Source organism: Cygnus atratus, chromosome Z (genome assembly GCF_013377495.2).
Source record: "Cygnus atratus isolate AKBS03 ecotype Queensland, Australia chromosome Z, CAtr_DNAZoo_HiC_assembly, whole genome shotgun sequence".
Classification (NCBI taxonomy): Eukaryota; Metazoa; Chordata; class Aves; order Anseriformes; family Anatidae; genus Cygnus; species Cygnus atratus.
The window spans coordinates 26,198,856-26,219,005 of record NC_066396.1 but is presented as its reverse complement, the minus strand read 5'-3'; the positions used below and the strand labels follow the sequence as shown (position 1 = coordinate 26,219,005).

Here is a 20,150-nt window from a genome sequence, read left to right as displayed (position 1 = left end):
GCATTCCGATTAATTTCTAAATTATATTCCATCACAGAATATTCAAATAAACAAAAACAAAACCAAAAAAATACCCTACTGCAGAAAAAGTATAGAAAACAGGGAAAGATAATAAAGGCTATCTTAAATTACATAACGATTATACATAATTGCTGCAAGTGTGTACAAATTGCTGTTTTGCTTTGACTTAATCATATCCACATGCAATTATAGCAATTGCAGTTGCACATTACCAAATTACTCCAGAAAGCTTGGTGGTAATGTTTTACTTTTCTGTGAATAAAGGTGAGATGCTCAAGAAAATGCACATTAGGAAAGAAGCTAGCTGGGAATAGGGATATTCAGCAGCAAGTTGTCGGGATTTATGTATATCATGTTGAGAATGCAAAGTGTATTATGTGTTAAAAGACTGAGCTGGCATGAATAATTTCCCCACTCATAACAGCTGCTTTGGGTGGAGTTTTCATGGAAACCTTTCATCATCATATCTTTTTTTTTTCAGAATTACGTCAATGCTTTGCAGCACAGTAACTGACATATGGTGTGCCTCGAAATATTTCTAAATGGTGCATGTAAGAAGCAGATTTGGAAAGTCCAATGTGTAAATTGTCCGTAGCAAAATCATTGCAGGTTGTGTCTTGTTTGAAACACATCAGCCTGGAATTGCTCAGACCTGGCAACACAGAATGGCCATGTGAGAGGGGGGTGATGCATTGCCATGAAGGTGTGGGGAGCTGGGGTTTGGCCTCTTCTTGCAGGTAAATAGTGATAGGATTAGAGGGAATGGCTTCAAGTTGCGCCAGGTGAGGTTTAGGCTGGAAATGAAGAGACATTTCTTCTCAGAAAGAGCAGTCAGGCATTGGGACGGATTGCCCAGGGAGGTGGTAGAGTCACCATCCCTGGGGGTGTTCAAGGAAAGATTGGATGTGGTGCTTAGGGACATGGTTTAGTGGGTGACATTGGTGGTAGGGGGATGGTTGGACCAAATGATTTCGGAGGTCTCTTCCACCCTTAATGACCCCATGACTCTACATGCACAGAGAGGCTGATGAGCCCCCTGTGTTTCCCTATGGAGGGAAGGCTGCACACGCATACCTAACCCTAATAAAATGTCTCGCCTTCGGCAGGAAGCCGCAAACCCGCGCACATCGCACTCTGAGAACCAAGGGCCTGCTTCCCACGGTGACCGGGCCGAGGGACCCTGCCGGAGCCGCGGCCGGATCAGGGCTGTGAGGGGGAGCCTGCACGGGGCGAGGCGGAGCGGGGCCGGGCCGTGTCCCTCAGCGCGCCGCGCGGGGGCGGGGCGATCCCGTCGCTCGATCGCCGTATGTAAATAAGCCTCTTCCCGCCGCCCAATCAGCAGGCACGGCGAGGGCAGCGCGGCGCCTCATTGGCGGGCGGCCCCGTGGCGAGATGGCGTGTTCGCCGCTCCTGATCGAGACCCGGGCTCCGCGCGGCGTTCGGCGGGCGGTTGCCTCGGCGACGCGGCGCGGGCCGGGCGTGGCGGCCGCTCGCCATTGGCTGCGCGATCGGGCGATGGCGGCGGCCGCGGCGCCGTGCCCCGGGTGTCCTTGCGCGGGGCGGGGCGGCCGCCTCAGTGCGCGGCGCGGCGCGGCGGGACGGGGCCGGCGGGGCGAGGGGACGGGGCCGAGGACGAGGACGGAGCGGGCCTGCTCGGCCCGGAGCGGTGAGGGACGGGGACCGGGAGCGGGCAGAGCGGCCTCCCCGCGGGGCCCGGCGGGTGGGGGTGCCGCAGGGGCAGGGGGAGGTCTGCGGGGCGCCGCCGGGGAACCCTCGTACGTTGGGGACCGGCAGGGCAGGCACCCCAAATTTCGTACCAGGGATCAGTTGTGGAACATTGCCCAACAACGGACAGCTCTTTTTATAACCAAACAAACGCGTTTTCCCCTGCTGGATTTCCGTGAAGCCATTTCACGCTTACCAGGACGGGACTTCCAGCTTTGCTTACAAACGTGAGGAAACTTTGAAGAAATGTATTTTGGGGATGGCGTTTTCCTAGACCTAACAGCAATTCTTTAATTGCTTTTACAAATTTCGGCAGTTGAAATTGTTAGGAGTTGCGTTTATAATTTTAAGCCCCGCAATGTCTCTGTATCGTTATCTGATAAGTGCTGATTTTTAATTTTCCTGAAACAGCGTGATATTCAAAAGTACCGGTATCTTTGTAGGATATTACTAGGCCTTTTGTATTTTTGTTTGTGTTTCAAAATCTTTGGCAGTAAGATATTAGTATGGCTATGTCTTTATTTTTCCAGTTAAATGGTACTTTCTGTGCTGCTGAGGAAAAAACATAGTACCACTACAAAACAGTTTTTGAAGAACATAAATTCATAAAAGAATATGTAGATAAATTCATAAAACGATATTCAGATTATGTTGGGGGGAAAACAAGGGGTAATGTTGACCTTTAAAAGAATTTTGGGGAAAAAAAGGCAAGCAAGCTTTCTTCGTTTGAGGACTTTTTTTCTTCCTTCCTTTCAAAGGAAATGGAAAAACTTGTTCATATGGAAGGCAGTACTCTTAATGATGCTACCTAGTACGCTCCATCAGACACTAAAGTTCTGACACCTTCGCTGTGGAAGGATAGAGAAAAATATATTGGTGCTTTTGATGCTTAGTAGGCACTGAGAGGAAGGCAGTCTGACAACCAGGATGATTCTGGCATCTTGAGTATCACTGAGCAGATAGATTTGTTCAATTTATTATTTTCTACAACAAATGTCACGTTTTTGGTGTCGGAGCACAAGAAATAGTAGAAGGACTGTCTCCCTAAAAGCCTGGTGGTTGGATTGTTAATTTGAAGGTAACATGAAGGGATTTCTATCCACTTCAGTGTGATGGTGTGTAGAGCCCTCAATCTGCTGTGGAAATCTCCACAGTACTAGGTTGGTACTGACATTTTGTAGTTCAGTATTTAGAAGTACAAGTCAGACTGCTATTTAAGTGTCTTTTGAACCTTAGGATGTAGCTATAGAGTTAACATTCATCATAAGAGTGTTAGAAGTTGATTATGTGCAATGAGAAAAGCAAAGTTCCAGTACTAACGTACTTAAGAGACAATTTTATGGCATTTTGTTTCTATACTATAAAACATGAGTAAATATCCTCGATGAACTTGAAGTCTACAGGTACAACACAGAGCAAATGGACTAGGATGCAGATTTTATAAGAGAAGGAGCATCCATGTTCTCAGTTACGTGAAGGAGAGGTGTGAGCATTTTTCCTGAATGTTTGTAATCCATTTAAAGCAAAGGGGATGATGAAATGCATCAGTAACCTGGGAATTAGTTACGGTACAGGGAACTGTTGCAGAATACTGTATTTGAGAAGGATTCGTGTGCTTGAGGTGAAGAAAGAACTGCTTTGAATGTAATTAACTCGAATCAGTGAAGAATATTTATCAGCAAGTAGAGAAGACACAATCGAAGGAAGGTAACATTGAGATTCCTACTGTTGAAGTTGAGAATTACCAGCAATGGTTTGTTGGTAACTTATATAGTCAAAGTTAGTATCTTTTGATAGAAAGAAGTAACAGAATTTAGTGAGTGCTTACGTATGCTGGTGGTAAAAACAAGAAGTTGGAGTCAAAATGGTGTTGAAATTGCATGACAGTAGATACTAAACAGAGATACTAAAAAAATGTCAACATTAACGGAGAGTGAAGGAGTGTTGTAAGCAAGGCACTTCGAAGAGATAAGGGAGATGTGTGTTCTTTTTTTTTTTTTTAAAGAAAAAAAGTGGGCTGAGAAGGCAGGAGCAGATCATACTAAGTTTCAGAATACTAGAAATAAATGTTTTTTGAAGAAAAACTTGGAAATTTGAAGATGAGTTTCCTTACTCATCTGTTACATAGCTGGCTTTGAGACTTCCTGAGAGATGACTTGCAAGAATTTATACATCTCTATCCTTTTCCCGAGAAACTCTAATTTGCTTATGTGAAATATTTTTTGTTGTTATTGCAGGTTTGCTAAGTATAGAAAAACAGTCCTGAAAATGTTGTCCAGACTCTTTCGAATGCATGGCCTTTTTGTGGCTTCTCATCCATGGGAAGTCATTGTGGGAACAGTGACTCTCACCATCTGTATGATGTCGATGAAGATGTTCACTGGGAACGATAAGATCTGTGGCTGGAATTACGAGTGCCCAAAACTTGAAGAAGTAAGGATTTAAATTCATGTTATAGTACTTATTGTTAATCAGGTAATTGACGGGTTCCAACAGAGTAAGATTAGGTTGTGATGTATTAGAAGGAGAATAACTGTGGTAAAACTTCTTAAAGGTAAAACTTAAAACCTGCTTTCCCATACTAGATTTTTAAAGCTGTATGCAAGCAGTGGTGTGCTGCAGAAAGTTTTCATTAAACCTAGAGCATCTCTCCTATGGGAAAAGGCTGAGAGGTGGGACTGTTCAGCCTGGTGAAGAGGAGGCTTAGGGGGATCTTAGCTGTGTCTGTAAATCCCTGAAGGGAGGGTGAAAGAGGACGGAGCCAGGCTCTTCTCAGTGGTGCCCAGTGCTAGGACAAGAGGCAGTGGGTGCAGACTGGAACACAGGAGGTTCCCCCTGTACACCAGGCAGCACTTCTGTACTGTGTGGGTGATGGAGCATGGGCACAGGCTGCCCAGAGAGGTTATGGTGTCTCCCTCCTTGGAGGTCTTCAAAAGCCACCTGCCTGGGCATGGTCCTGGGCACCCTGCTCTGTGTGTCCCTGCTTGGGCAGGGAATTCAGCCAGATGGACCCAGAGGGCCCTGCCAGCCTCAGCCATTCTGTGATTAAACCTAGTATTTTTTTATGCATCGTCTTGTGAACAAGGATGTGACATTAATGTTGTTTGCAATATTTTATTTTTAGGACAGACTAGCAGTGATTGTTTTATTCGGGGCGGGGGGGGGGGAAACACCTTCATTATAAGTGCTGCTTCACAAGGGATTTTTTTTTTATTGTTGTTATTAGTGAAACCTAACAACAAGTTACTTCTAAATGTGAAAACTAACTAAATCCCATTGTGTTTCATACAGGATGTTCTGAGCAGTGACATCATAATACTGACAATCACACGCTGTATAGCAATCCTTTATATATATTTCCAATTTCAGAACCTAAGGCAACTTGGATCAAAATACATTTTAGGTACTCTATCTGATTTTCTATTTGGTGTATGCATTTTAGTTGTTTGTTTTTTATACTATAAATCAGTAATGAATGTTAGCATTTTAATACGTAGATACAGAACAGGTTTACTTTGATCTATGCAGAACATTCTGCTGTCTAGCAAAAAATTGATATGCAATTTTGTAAGAGACATTGTGTCGGATTATATAAACGTTGGAAACACAGTTCTTGAAATAGCTGTTTATTATGCTATAAACTCTAAAAATTAGTGCTGCTTAAGCCAGTTCTCATTTTTGCAGATAATAAATGAGAAGGTTTACGGCTTTTATTTTTCAAAGTCTTGCTTTGAATACTGTACAAATTTTGGATTTAAATATCCTTATGAAAATCGCATCCGTATTAGTTTGTACCTCAACTGCTGTTAATGCAGTCTGTGATGAGTTGTCATTCATTAGCATCTAGATTGATCTAGAGGTATCAGTTTTTTTGCTTATTTTGGTTTTGTTTGCCCCCCCCATATATGTGTGTATATATATACATATAAATATTTTTGCCCTTTTTTTTTTTTTTTTCAAGGTATTGCTGGCCTCTTCACAATCTTCTCAAGTTTTGTTTTTAGCACAGTGGTAATTCACTTCTTGGATAAAGAATTGACAGGTTTAAAGTAAGTAGTGAATTATTGTTCTGGATTTCCTGCTTGAATTTTTTTCTTCAGCACAGTAAATTTTAAATCTTGAATTTAAGTATTAACGTTTCTGTTTGTTTGTTTGTTTGTTTTCAGTGAAGCTTTACCATTTTTCCTGCTTCTGATTGATCTTTCAAGAGCAAGTGCATTAGCCAAATTTGCACTAAGTTCCAATTCACAGGTTAGTTGTTTTTTTTTTTTTTTTTTGCAGTAGGGCTTTTGCATTTAGTGTTCATAGATGAACAGTCCACAGGGAGAGACACACAGGTGAACGTGGTATTAGTGATACGCAAAATGGATCAGATGTAATCTGTATTCAGTAGTGTCTTTTATCCAGGTCAGTGTTCCAAGTGAAGAATAACACGATACAATCATGTGAGCTAAGTTAATTTTATGTATGAATACTTTATAAGATCAGAACTTCAAACAGTATTGCCTATAACTCTGTTAATGAGGCTAGAGTTCTAAGACCAAAGTCTTCCATAGAACAGTTACGGATAGGAAAATTATTCTGTAGGGCTCCAGAACAGTATATAAACAGATGTCTAAAGTTATAATGCTGGTACAGGAAAAAACACATTTCTAGACAAAATCCAGAACAAATATGGCATATTTGTCGGCTACAAATTGTTATGGCATACACACACAGTCTTGCTCTAATTTTGGAAATCTCCTCGGAGATGCTCAAAATCTGCCTGGACGTGGTTGTGGCTGACCTGAAATAGCTGTATCAGGCTGAGCAGGGGGATTGGACCAGATGACCTCCAGAGGTCCGTTCTAACCTAAAACATTCTGTGATACTTTAGTGCAGTTAACACAGCACAATGTGAATAATCAACAGTACATTTAGCCCATTGTAGATGGGAATGTTTATTTCTTAATATTCTATGTTGTAAAACAAATTAATTTCACTAAAAGTACTTTCATACCAATAAAATACTTTTCATAGTAATTCAGCAGAATATTTGTGACAAAAATATAGTACATTATTCTATAAATATAATATAGTTTATTATATATTCTATATATATGCAATGTTATTAGTGTTTGCATATTATTATATAATTGCATCCTTCTTTATTTGTTTAAAAAAAATCACAAATACGTTTTCACTACAGCTTCTCCTTGATTGAAATCAATCAAATGAGGAAAAAAAAAACAGCAGTGGACCCCTAGAGTTATCCATGCCTGGTATTTGGAAGAAATCTCTTTCCTTTTGCCAGGGGAAAATTTCAGTATCTTTTAAGCTGAGTCTAGAGAGTTAAAGAAAGAAATATAATAGAAGTTAGGTTACAGATATCTGGTTAGAAGAACTTCTGAGATGCCATGACATAAGCGGCTTCTATTTTGTCTTAATGTGTAGAACTCTTAATCTTCTGAATGTACATTAATTAAAGTCTGTGCTCATCAGTGTCATAGGAGCCCAGAATAGTGATGAACCAAAGACGAAGAATTTGGAAATTAAATAATCCTGTTGCATAAATAAAGACTGTCAAAGCATAACAGCTTATGAGAAACCAAGCAATTAAAGAATGCATTCTATCATAATAGTTCATTTCTCAATGTCTGTTTTATAAAGCCGTGTCACCATAATACTCAATTTACTAATCATGTTATGCGCATTGTACCTTACTTTGATTTTTTTGTCCTTATTGTAATGTAGAGATATTTCTCCTTTTAGGATGAAGTAAGAGAAAATATTTCACGTGGAATGGCAATTTTAGGCCCCACGTTTACACTGGATGCACTTGTGGAGTGTCTTGTGATTGGTGTTGGTACTATGTCAGGTGAGTGATCAGGTCTAAAGGTCTAAGTCTTGCCAGTTTAAAAAAAAAAACTGTTGGAATATTAAGTGTTTCAAGAAATGTTTTAACTATGGGAATGGAATGATGATGTATTTGTTTGGCTATTTTGGGGGCAGAGAAAGGGGGAAGTGTATGTTGATAAGCAGTTTTCCTGTTCACGTCTAGGAAAAAACTCATTTTGGTATAGCATATGGTTATTTTTTTCTTGTTGTTGTTTTAACTTTTGAATGATTTACACTGCTAGCTCATTTATCTTTATTAAGGGTGTTCTGAAATGCATGACTTTCACACTTGTGAAAGTGCAGGTGGGGCATATATTCTTATTTCCTGAACACTTATTAGGCTACCTTTTACAAGGGTTTTCAATACGTAACTACTATGTTGGTTAACTGATCTTTATTTAGATAAGGGAAGAGTTTCAAACTTCCAGTGTAAAGCTTTAAAAATCTTAGTAAACTGTAATTATTTTTATTTACATTTACACTTTAAAATTTTTGTGTAAATACATATTGTGCTAAGAGTAGGTTAATACAAAATGACAGGGCTTAATATGCTCATTTTTCATTAATCTAGGCAATTCCCTCTATAATCTACAGTGTCAATTTAATGGTTTCAGAAACCGTTCTTCAAGTATATAAAAAAAACTCTTGCATATTCAAATGTAAAAAAAAAACTTTTTTTTTTTTTCTGTAGGAGTGCGACAGCTTGAAATTATGTGCTGTTTTGGCTGTATGTCTGTTCTTGCCAACTATTTTGTCTTCATGACCTTCTTTCCAGCTTGTGTATCCTTGGTATTAGAGGTAAGACCCACTTAAAGACAACAATGGAGCTTAGTATTCAGACCCTGCACTTCTGGTAGCCTATGTTTGTCTTCCTTCTGAAGTGAACAGAGGGAATGCACAGAAAGAGTTACTGTGGCTCTGCTGATGGACAGTAACTTGTTAATGCCATTGTAAACAAGTCACACTCAATGGTCTGAGTTCTTATCTAAAGCAGAGGGGGGGAAAAAAAAACAGTTTAAATTAATGGCTGTCCAGGGTTTCTCACTGTTTAAACTCTAATATAGGCTAAACAGTAGACTGTAGACCAATTCTTTATTATTTTTTTTTTAAATCACAAAATCTTTTCTTGGTAAATAAGCTTTAACACTATATTTCTATTTCATCACTTGCTTGTTCTTCAGATAGCTGCTAAATAAGACCTGGTTTTGTTTATTTTTACAGCTTTCCCGAGAGAGTCGTGAAGGACGTCCAATATGGCAGCTTAGCCATTTTGCTCGTGTTCTGGAAGAAGAAGAAAATAAACCAAATCCTGTAACACAGAGGGTCAAAATGATTATGGTTTGTGGCTTTTTTTCACTTGTTACTATGCAGTCAGTAAGGTCCTTGGAAAGCTAAGAAAGCCTTTGTTTTCTATAGACTAGTGTTCTGCAGTCCGTTGCTCTAGCTAACTGTGGTAGTTTTTAATAACGTCCCATTTATCTATATTTACAGTCTTCTTGCATATGCCATGTCCATACAAAACAATTCTGGCTTTTCGTGTGTACATGTGTTCAGCTTTCTCTGCTTATTAGATGAGCAAGAGGAAGAATGTGCTGGGTGCTAAATGATATAGATGAAAGGAGAAGATCCTTTAGGTTTAGACTTGTGAGGCATGGGAAACAAAAATGAAAACGATTGATTTTAGTAGGTTAGATAACTAATTACAGTTGAAAAAATATTTGTCTTGCTTTTTGTTTTTAATACAGTCACTGGGTTTGGTTCTTGTTCATGCCCATAGTCGGTGGATAGCAGAACCAACTTCTCAGAACAGTACAGCAGAAAATTCAGTGGGATTGGATGAGAACGCACCAAAGAGAATTGAACCTAATGTTTCACTATGGCAGTTCTACCTTTCTCGGTAAGCAACTTCACATAGGATACCTGAATGTCATGGAATAGGGTGTATTCTCCAGTACTGTCAGGCAATGATCGTTAGGGTGCAACAACAACAAACCTACAGAGCTGACTAGAATTTCTTGAAACTGGAGATGACGTGTCATAAGAAATACCTCAATATTTTGCTATTCCTTTAGTCTCCTTGAAGTAATAAGAAAGAGATCAGGAGGCAGCTGTGCTGGATGCATCATAATTGGGACTGGAGGGCTGGAGCACCTCTCCTCTGAAGAGAGGCTGAGGAAGCTGGAGCTGTTCAACCTGAGAAGGCTTTGGGGAGACCTTATGGCGGCCTTCCAGTACCTAAAGAGGGCCTGGGAAAGGACTCTGTCAGGGATTGTAGTGATAGGACAAGGAGTAATGGTTTTAAACTAAAAGAGGGTAGATGTAGATTAGATATTAGGCAGAAATTCTTTACTGTGAGGGTGGTGAGGCACTGGAACAGGTTGCCTAGAGAAGATGTGGATGTGCACTTCCCAACACAGTGTTCAAGGCCAGGTTGGATGGGGCTTACCTCGTGTAGTGGGTGAGGTCCCTGACCATGGCAGGGGGGTTGGAAATAGATGGTATTTAAAGTCCCTTCCAACCCAAACTATTCTGATACTATGATAACACCATCTTTTCCCAACAACCCTGTCACTTTTCAGAGCACACTGAAAAGTTAAGCTTTCTGACTGTGTTAGTGTCATTATTTCTGCAGAGTTTCTGACCATTCACACGAAAGTACAAAAAGAGATCCATGTCACTATTGCTTTTCCTTCAGCTCATCTGAAAGCTGAGCAGCTGTGGTTCTGTATTTCTTCTGAGAATTCAGAACTGTATCTTATAGGCTATTTTCCCCCCTCTCAGAAATTCAGCTTGCACCACAGTAGTCATTAGTGACAGAGGATGATAATTGATTGACTCTTTCTACTTAATCATTGGGAGATAGGTGTTAAATGAATATGATTTACCTGTTGAATGGTGATTATTGTAGTCATTTATTTTACTGTGACTGCTTTTTAACTAAGATTTTGTAAATAGTTAATGAAATCTGAAAATACATATCCTAATAATGCAAAGAAAAAATTATCTACCCTAAACTAGCATACTTGAATTCCCTGTTAGAAAATGTGTTTTGACTGGCATCTGAATAAGTGTATAAATGATGATCAAACTACTATCCTTTCTAAAAGAAAGGGGTGTCAGAACGTTTTTAAAACACACAAATCATATCATACATTTAATTCTTGATTTTTGTCCTTTTTTAGAATGGCCAGTATGGATATTGAGCAAGTAATCACTCTCGGATTAGCCCTTCTCCTTGCAGTGAAATACATTTTTTTTGAGCAAGCAGAGACTGAATCCACGCTTTCACTGAAGAATCCCATAATATCTCCAGTGATGGTCCAGAAGAAAGTCCCTGAGAATTGTTGCAGGAAACAATCTGGACTTTTGAAAAACAATCAGAAATCTAACACAGTAGAAGCAGCTTTTGTTCCCAGAGATGACAATGGTAATTTTTAGCATCTGAATCTCTTGCTGAGTCTTTGCAACAAATAATGAAAATCTGTATTAGCATGTTATATTTGGAAATGAAACCTAAGATTTTTGTAAACCAAAGTTCATTTTAATTGTCTTTATGCAGCAGAAGTCATAAAACCTGTACTAGCAGAGTCATCAACCAAGGCTACGTTTGTAGTTGGCAGCAGCAACCCTGTGGAAACTACCTCAGTTATTAATAGAAAAGAGGAGGAAGTCGAGTTACCTAAAGAACCTCGTTCTATTGAGGAATGTGTTCGTATTCTTGGGAATGCAGAGGTATGGAAAAATAACTTTTTGTTTTATAGCCTCTGACAAAATCTGATTTAAGAATTTGTGCAGTTCGTTTTCTGGCTTTTAAATGATCCCATTGATTGTAATGTTAAAGAGTTACATGGCTTTAAGAACTTGGGGGGGAGGTGGAGAACACAAACCCCTTTCAGAAGTTATTTCTGCTCCAGTCAGTTTCTGTTGCATTTATTTCTTCAATAGAGATGAGGAAAACAGATAGGTATATGTTTTTGAAGTTTTATGTGAAAAGTCTCCTATTGTGATTCTCTCTCTCCAAGATGGGGCTGGAGAGAAGAAGCAGCTTCATCGTTCATGGCATACCAAGTACTTGAGGTTTCATTAAGTTCAGTTGTAAGAGGGTGTAAAAAGTTTTATAGTAGGCCAGGATATGATCAAAAATCTGACATTGGCAGTTTGTTTCTTTAGATAGGATCTGATCTTGTCAACGTAAAGTTACCTTCTCTCATTTGGAAACATTTAAAAGGATTTTCACCAACAGACTCTATACTTACTCTATCCATCCTTTACATTTCCAGAAGGGAGCAAAATTCCTCACTGATGCTGAGGTTATCAGCTTAGTTAATGCTAAGCATATTCCTGCATACAAACTGGAAACCTTGATGGAAACTCAGGAGCGAGGCGTGTCCATTCGCAGACAAATGTTATCACAGAAACTCCCTGAACCTTCTTCTTTGCAATATCTTCCTTATAGGAACTATAATTATTCTTTGGTAAGTATAAAGTAGACAAGTAAAACTCCCTGTGAACAGTTTTCAAAACCTATGAAACATCTGCTTGAAGTGATGAGTATGAACTAACAAGAAGCTTGGTCAAAACTGATATTTAAAAAAAAAAAGGGCAAACATAAGGCACTAGCTTTTATTGCTTCAATGTTTTTAAACCTAGAGAGGTAGGTTAGTTTTGTAGCTTACCCAAAAATATTTCCAACCAAGATATGCAGTTGCCTTATCTCATAAATAAATAATTCTGCCAATACTGAGTATGACTTCAGCTGAATGAATATTATTACACTGAGCTCAAATTAAAATAAAAGTTCATCTAAAATTCACTTAACACTATTAAATTTTGAAGAGCATTTAAGACTTAGTAAGATTCAATAGTTCTGTCAAATACTTAATTTTAACAGTATTATTTATTGAAAATTATAGCTACAACTCTTTGAGCTGGGAATTGTTTGCTTCATCGATAGGATTGTGGATTTCTAGCTAAGATACCTTGCTAAGTCACGTAAACAGTTTGTAGCATGATACTGTGCTGCTCAACTGGTAACCTTACTGATACCTTTTTGTATTATTTTTTGCAAGGTTATGGGAGCTTGCTGTGAAAATGTGATTGGCTATATGCCTATTCCTGTAGGCGTAGCAGGACCATTGTATCTGGATAACAAAGAGTTTCAGGTTCCGATGGCAACAACAGAAGGATGTCTTGTAGCAAGCACCAATAGAGGATGTAGAGCAATATGTGTAAGTATCATTTGACAAGCTTAAACTTTCTGTAAAGCGTGTTTGAGGGTGATAAAAGGCATATTTTTGACTTAATAAAAGCTAAAACTCAGTTTCAGCAATCTTTGTTTCCTTTCTGCTTTGATTTGTAGCTTGGTGGAGGAGCAAGTAGCCGCATTCTAGCAGACGGGATGACTCGAGGACCTGTTGTAAGGCTGCCCAGCGCTTGCCAGGCTGCAGAAGTGAAGGCTTGGCTTGAAAGCCCTGAAGGCTTTAAAATAGTGAAAGAAGCTTTTGACAGCACTAGTAGGTTAGTACAGTGGTTATTGTGGCCTTGTTTCCTGATAAAAGACTTCTGTGAATGGTAGAAAGCTCCTAATTGTATTTCCACATGCTGCAGTGCAGGAAATGGCACGTTCATTTTGCCTGTCCCATGTAGTGTGAATCTAAGAAAACAGAAGTAACTCTGGCTATACAGCTAGGCTAGTAATAAACATTTTACTATAAGTGGTAAACAATTGGGTCATATCAACAAATACCCTTGCACTGTATATTACTTAATGCATTATTTATTTTGTCTAAACATTTAAAAACCATTAAAGCTCTAAAGCTCAGTTGTATTTTCAGTAGTACTGTACTAAAAGTAAGTACTAAAAGTAGTAAGTACTAAAAGTAGTACTATACTAAAAGTAATTTAAAGTCTGGAATCTAGCCCTTCTGATAATATTACTAACATGGAGGTTCCAGAGAATATAGGGTACACTAAAACTAGAACAGAAACATCTAAAAATGTAAAACTGTATTAAGAATAAGTTTATTTCAAACCCTAGAGTTTCTTCTAAGACTGAGGATTACTTGCTTTGTTAAGGAAATCTTTCTGTAAATCTTCCTAATCAGTTTTGTTTCTTACTGATCCTACAAGCGTTGACCATGGACATGCATGTATTTTGGTGATAATCAACTCGTGCTGCTGTTTAAATGCAGTATGTCCCAGTTCTTGTTTGCCCTTACTCTGTAGGAACTTTGATTTATGGAGCTTGCACCATTGCTGAAGATGGAAGAGGTTTTGCCTTGCTGTAAAACTGACATAAAATTTTCCAAGGTCTAGAAAGCATGAAAGGCAACCAATGCTCTCAGGAGCAGTACACTTTAAAGTATTTACTTAAGAGAATGCATGGTAGCTGAAGATTTTTTTTCCTGTGCTGAGGGAGGAAGAGAACAGATTGCAGATAATGGTGATAACTACACTGTGCTATGATTTACTGTCATTTTGCTACTTAAAATTCTCAAGGATTAAACTAGTTTTTAGTAATCATTACATTTTCTTGCAGGTTTGCCCGCCTACAAAAACTTCTCATAAGTTTGGCTGGTCGGAACCTTTATATCCGTTTTCAGTCAAGAACAGGGGATGCAATGGGAATGAATATGATTTCCAAAGTAAGGTTCAGACCCTATAAGTCTTTTCAATAAATGTATATTTCTATTAAAATAAATCGTGTGCTATTAATTTGTGATTACCTGGTATGTGAAGATGGAAAGTAAAAAACAAGATGCAGCTCTGGTTGCAGTGCTATAAAACATATATATGTGTGTGTGTGTGTGTATATATATGTGTATATATATATATGTACTATATATGTATTAAAATGCTTGCTCTTTTTGAGCATAAACAAGAAGAGGAATAGAACAACAAAAGAAAAAAAGGTTAAAGTAATTTTGTATTTTAGTTTTTTTTTAAATAAAATATTCTTGATAATATAGAAGTTAAGCTGCTTATTCTGTTGTTTTGGGCCAAAGATTTATTTTATCCATCAGTAATTAATCTGTTACTGTGTCTATCACTTTTTCTAAATAAAGGATGAGGAATCTGATAAGTGGCAGCAGGATAGTGTGGTCTTTGGTTTTTTTAAAATATGAATGTGGAAGACCATTAAACGGCACATCCTACGTGTCGTGTCTGAGATAGACTTTGATATTGACTGCTGGTTCTATATAAAGGTTCTATATAAAATTTCTTAGAACCATTACAGAAATGAGTCTGTCCGTAGATAGGTACTAAATATAGCAGACCTTCTGTCTGATTTCCTAGTGTAGAGAAGCTCTTCCCTACTGCATTCAAAATGAATTCATTTCTTGCCTGTCACGTTTGACTTGGTTCATGCTGTATCTCTAGTATGGGAAATGTATGCCTATTCTCCTGGAATGTATCCAGAGAATCCATACGTACTGGCAAGAACCCAGTGCTGTTTGTTATTCTCTATGTAATTCTCAGCATGTAGAGAAAGGATGGTGATTGTGCTACCATATGTGCCTGTTTCAGGTTTCTTGGGGAATTCTTTTCTTTTCCTCAGCTGTAATTGGTGATCTGATTAGACTTAATCTGATCTTGCTATTCCAGTGTTCTTGAGTAGCTTGCTTTGCAACCGAAATTGGTACGCTAACATTTAATGATACATACCTGTTTCTGTTTTAACAGGGTACTGAAAAAGCTCTGGCAAGACTGAATGAAGAGTTTCCGGATCTTCAGGTTATAGCTATCAGCGGTAACTACTGTACAGACAAAAAACCCGCTGCTATAAACTGGATAGAAGGAAGAGGGAAGTCTGTTGTCTGTGAAGCAGTCATTCCAGCCAAAGTTGTTAAAGAAGTAGGTGTCTGCGTTCTTTCTTACTGAATTTGGTTCATAAAAATATATATATTTTATAAAACTGATACATATTTTAAGTCATAAATATTAACTGTTAGTTGTGTTCCTTGTAAGATTATTTCCTGCTTGTATTTTCAGACTATTGCTGTACAATACATCACTTCCCCTGAGAATCTCATAGATTATATATTCTTTTTTCTTTCACTGTCTTTTCAAAGATAATATGCTATATATTTAATCTAGTCGAAGGCATTAAGAGTTTCATTTTTTTTCCTTTGAAAAATTATACCACAGTTTGATAGACTTTTAGAGATTAAACTCAGTAATTTTGATCAATTCACTCATTTGTTGTCATTTGTGCAAACATGGCATTCTTGTCAAAGTTTATATACTCCCTACTACAGGAGAAACTGACGATTAAGTGGTTCCACTTATTTCAAAGCTGCCTTACTGTCTTGCATGATTTTGAACAAAAATAAAAGCAGGCATCTGTGACAATGATTGAGTCAAATTTCCATATGGAAGCAAACAAGGTTGGGGGGAGGGCTGATTAACATGAAACAGGGTGTTTCTACTCCCGATTAAGGAACAACCTATCGCTTTGTTTAGGTACTGAAGACAACTACCGAAGATATAGTTGAAGTGAATATAAACAAAAATTTGGTGGGTTCTGCTATGGCTGGTAGCATAGGTGGCTACAACGCACATGCAGCAAACATTGTTACAGCTATCTACATTGCCTGTGGTCAGGTAAGTTTATTTATACCTAATCGACTTTTCTTTAGTAGAGTAGCTCTTAACTGAACACTTAGTTGAATGTGGTGTTTTTTTTTTTCTCCTCCCTAATCTAAAGGATGCTGCGCAGAATGTGGGCAGCTCTAACTGCATCACTTTGATGGAGCGGACTGGTGCCACCAATGAAGACCTGTACATCAGCTGTACGATGCCATCTATAGAAATAGGAACTGTTGGCGGAGGCACCAACTTGCTACCACAGCAGGCCTGTTTGCAGGTATAAAGCAGGAAGCTTCCTGAATCAAAGCCTGCTTTCACATTGTTTTTATTATGTTCCACTGTTGTTGTGGGAATTGGCCCTCTTGAAACTTGGTGGACTTGACATGAAAATTATACACTTATCTACTTATTTTCATGTAGCTAGCTCTTAAAGTTTAAATTAACATTAAAGAAATTTAAAGCTAGTTGATTAGATGTAATTTGTAAAGACTTGAATATTAAAATTTAGCATAAATTTACTTAGTTTTCACAGTGTAATGCAGCATGTTTTTTCCCTCCAGATGTTAGGGGTTCAAGGTGCAAGCCAAGATAACCCTGGTGAAAATGCCCGTCAGCTTGCTAAAATTGTATGTGCTACAGTGATGGCTGGGGAGTTATCTCTAATGGCAGCTCTTGCTGCTGGGCATCTAGTCAAAAGCCACATGACCCACAACAGGTAAGAAATTTCCTATCTTTCTCTGCTATTTGTCCTTTTTACAAGTACACACGATCAATAACGGTTATATTAATATTTGTAACATACAGCAACAGTCTGTCACTTTAATGTAACTGATTTGGTTATCTTACTGTTTTTATCAGGTCAAAAATAAATCTGCAAGATCTGCAAGGAACCTGCACCAAGAAGGCAGCTTGAATACTAAAGCTTTGAAATGAAGAATTGTTCCACCAACTGACTAGGTGCACAGAAAAAAAAATAATGTAATCTGTGAAGTTTAGAATGAAAATCACCTTTGATTCAGATTTCTGGGGATGATAAACTGAGAGATAATGGACTTGTGTGAGACAATTTCTTCAGTGGTTAGAGATAACTTCATGAAAGAAGTCCTGTCAGCTGTCTTGAACATAGCTTTGGAATTCTCACGCTTACACATCATCTTCTGAAGGGTCAGTCCCATGTTTTTACAAGTTGACATTACTTCAACTTGTAAACTCCTAGTAACTACCAAGGTGAAAAGTGATATGTACTTTGTACAGTTGTTTGTTTTGTTGTTGGTGGCTTTTTTCTCTTCTTTTTTGTTGGTTGGTTTGTCCAACCTTGGCTTGAATGCATTGGTCCTTCTTAAAGTGATGGCAAACCTGATCACTTTCCATGAACTCCCAGTTTTAATTTCTTTCAGATGTTAAAGTTAGGTCTTTAGCTACGAGACATTTTTATTAAATCACAGTAGCTTTATAGAAACCTCTGTCAATATACAGTACTTATTTGCTGCTGCTTCAGCTAAGCAGCATTCAATGTTGTAACTCTACAATTTAGGTTATTCCTTTAAAGAAAACTTGTGACCTACGAAGTGCTGACCTGTTAAATATAATATGTACTGAAGTGGGGAAAATATCTTAACTGTTCTGTCATTTTCTTCAGGTACAAAAAATTGAAACTGATTACATGTCAGAGCATAATAATTTAAGCAAATGCAGCTTCTTGAACTTCTTGATTAGGAGTGCATTCAAACAACAAAAGTCAGTAACAGATGTTTACACTTCTTAAAAGAGGTCTCTTAATGTACAATGTGTTTGCATATTGCTAAATGTTTTTTGTTCTTAGTGTTTGGCACTTAGTCCCCAGGAATAGGTGTGTATCCACTGCTTACGCTGAGATAAAATGAAGCCAGAAAATCATACTGTTCTTTAATGCTAAAGGGTTTTTTTAATGTTTTAATTCTTTTAAAACCTTTTTTTTGGGGTGGGGGGGGTGGGGGTGGGGTGGGGAGTATTTATTTAAGAAGTCTTTTTTTAAATGAAAAGTACTAATTAAAGGAATTCAGTGAAATGACATGTTAATACAGCAGATTTTGTATTAAAATATTGTACTTGGACCAGTGAAGCAGTCTCAGGTGTTCTTAATGTAATAGAGAAAACAGTTGTATTCTAGTTTGATTCACTTTTTGGAAGATTGTTAAATGCCTTGCCCTGTCTAGTTGATCACAGGAGGGAAATCGTTAATATGCTTGATAATGATTTTTAGGGGGAGAGGGGTGGAAGGGGATTTAGGGTGGAATCAGTGGATTGGACTAGCTGGATTTCTTAGAGGAATGCAGTGGCATTTTTCATGGGGTGACTAGCAGAGGTGCTCTTCAAAGTGCAACTTCGATATAAATCATGATGAGTTGTTTTGTAGTACATCAACAAATTAATATTACTGTAATGAGCTCATAAAGCTACTGTGCAAGCATGAAGTCATACATGCTAGATATGCTATGATAGCATGTAAATACCATGAATGTTTATCTTCCTGCAGTATTGTTGTTAATAGCTACCATTTTATTTAAGGAGGAACTACTTGGTTTCTATGTTCATTCAGTGAGCTTATTTAAAGTAACACTGTACTGGCAATAAATGGTGGTTCAGTGTTCATTTTGGTGGATTTAACTGACATTCTGTCTTGCAGAATTAACATTTTGTATTATTACTAAATTGTGTACATTTTGGTACAGAACTACTTTTTCAGTTTCAGTAAAACAGTGGAAAACTTACTGGTTTAATTGTGATATTTTAAGGTTATCTTATGACACTGATCTTATTAAGCAACATAAAATGAAGCTTAAGGACTGCAATACAGTACTCAACACAGTGGGGATATGATACTAGAATATTTTATTGCAGAAGCCTGTAAACATTAAATAAAATAAAAGTTAAATTATGTGGTTTGTCCATTTCACTTCAGCATTAGCGGTACCTTTTGTTGAGGCTTGTTTGTGTGCTTCTTATGTCTCCCACAAAAGTGTTAAATTCTACTTTTGGCAGTTTCTCATGCGTCCACCAAAATAAAAGTTTCAGAGCTGCATTTTAATCTTTTAAGTTACTACCTGAATTTTAAGCACAGCTTTCACAGGGAAAATGTATTTTTATTGAAATAGGCAGTACTGCCTATGTTCTTGCAAGACGTGTAAGTGTGGAAGAATAAAAGAACAGGTTAGTACCACATCAACAACTGCCTGATAATACAAGCTCTGCTACTGTGCATTTCCTTTAGATTAAAAAGAACAGATCTGATCTTTATATATGTATTTTTCCTTTTCCTCGCGTGTTTGATCTTGGTCATGTCCATCATGCTGTAATCAAACAGACAAAGCAGTCTGCATTCTTTTCCAGTCTCCTCAGCGCTATGCGTTTTATACCAGAATCAGAGGTTACCATTTCATATCTGTTAAAGTTTAGGGAACTACAGGCTTCCTATTTCACCGCCTGCAGCAGGGTATTTCAACACCACTGCAAAATATGTGTAGCCTGACTTTCTGTGATAAAACCAACTCAGCTGCCTAGAATCAAGTTCCAAAACATGCAGCAAACTAAATGCTACATTATTACAATTATTGTAGTTTTTCAAATACTTTAAAATCCTGGCAAAGAAAAATTGTAAAAGCTGTTTGACAGCTAGTTTGCTTCCCCTCTTACTTCCTTTTGTGTCCTAATTCTGCTTTCACCCCTGCCACACCACGTCCCATTCCTGCTGCCTGACAAAGTTTTGGAGTTGTGAGGCTAGGGAGTGCTGCACCTCCAGCTGTCACTAATTACACTTTTTTTTTTTTCCACTTTGATTTCGGCCAGACTAAGAAGTTATCAATGAAGCGTCCCTTACCTAATCTTACTGGCAGGACAGGTAGCTTTGCTCACACATTGAGGGGGTGCAGGCCATGTTCATATCTAATGTAGGTGTGCTG

At 38.2% G+C, this 20,150-nt stretch overlaps 1 protein-coding gene across 2 annotated transcripts; it reads left to right on the top strand.

Annotated features, from left to right (window-relative positions):
• Positions 1-1,584: 1,584 nt before the first annotated feature.
• On the top strand, positions 1,585-19,207 carry HMGCR (3-hydroxy-3-methylglutaryl-CoA reductase). Of its 2 annotated transcripts, none has more exons than XM_035553664.2 (20): positions 1,585-1,687; positions 3,984-4,179; positions 5,038-5,149; positions 5,708-5,795; positions 5,913-5,997; positions 7,498-7,603; positions 8,315-8,421; positions 8,845-8,961; positions 9,369-9,520; positions 10,806-11,050; positions 11,183-11,355; positions 11,904-12,098; positions 12,693-12,851; positions 12,983-13,140; positions 14,162-14,267; positions 15,307-15,477; positions 16,087-16,227; positions 16,331-16,489; positions 16,773-16,927; positions 17,071-19,207. In XM_035553664.2, exons 2-20 carry the CDS (start codon positions 4,015-4,017, stop codon positions 17,123-17,125), a joined length of 2,649 nt encoding a protein of 882 aa, XP_035409557.1. In that variant the 5' UTR covers positions 1,585-1,687; positions 3,984-4,014; the 3' UTR covers positions 17,126-19,207. The 2 variants fall into 2 exon arrangements, with proteins under 2 accessions (XP_035409557.1, XP_035409559.1); XM_035553666.2 differs by having other exon boundaries at positions 11,186-11,355; positions 17,071-18,040.
• Positions 19,208-20,150: the final 943 nt, after the last annotated feature.

What these genes read in the sequence shown, in the direction of transcription:
- HMGCR (XM_035553664.2), top strand. Translation starts at nt 4,015, where the DNA reads ATGTTGTCCAGACTCTTTCGAATGCATGGCCTTTTTGTGGCTTCTCAT. An exon ending in TGGCAGTTCTACCTTTCTCG is followed by an intron (nt 9,521 to 10,805) that starts GTAAGCAACTTC and finishes GTCCTTTTTTAG; the next exon opens with AATGGCCAGTATGGATATTG. An exon ending in CACAGCAGGCCTGTTTGCAG is followed by an intron (nt 16,490 to 16,772) that starts GTATAAAGCAGG and finishes TTTTCCCTCCAG; the next exon opens with ATGTTAGGGGTTCAAGGTGC.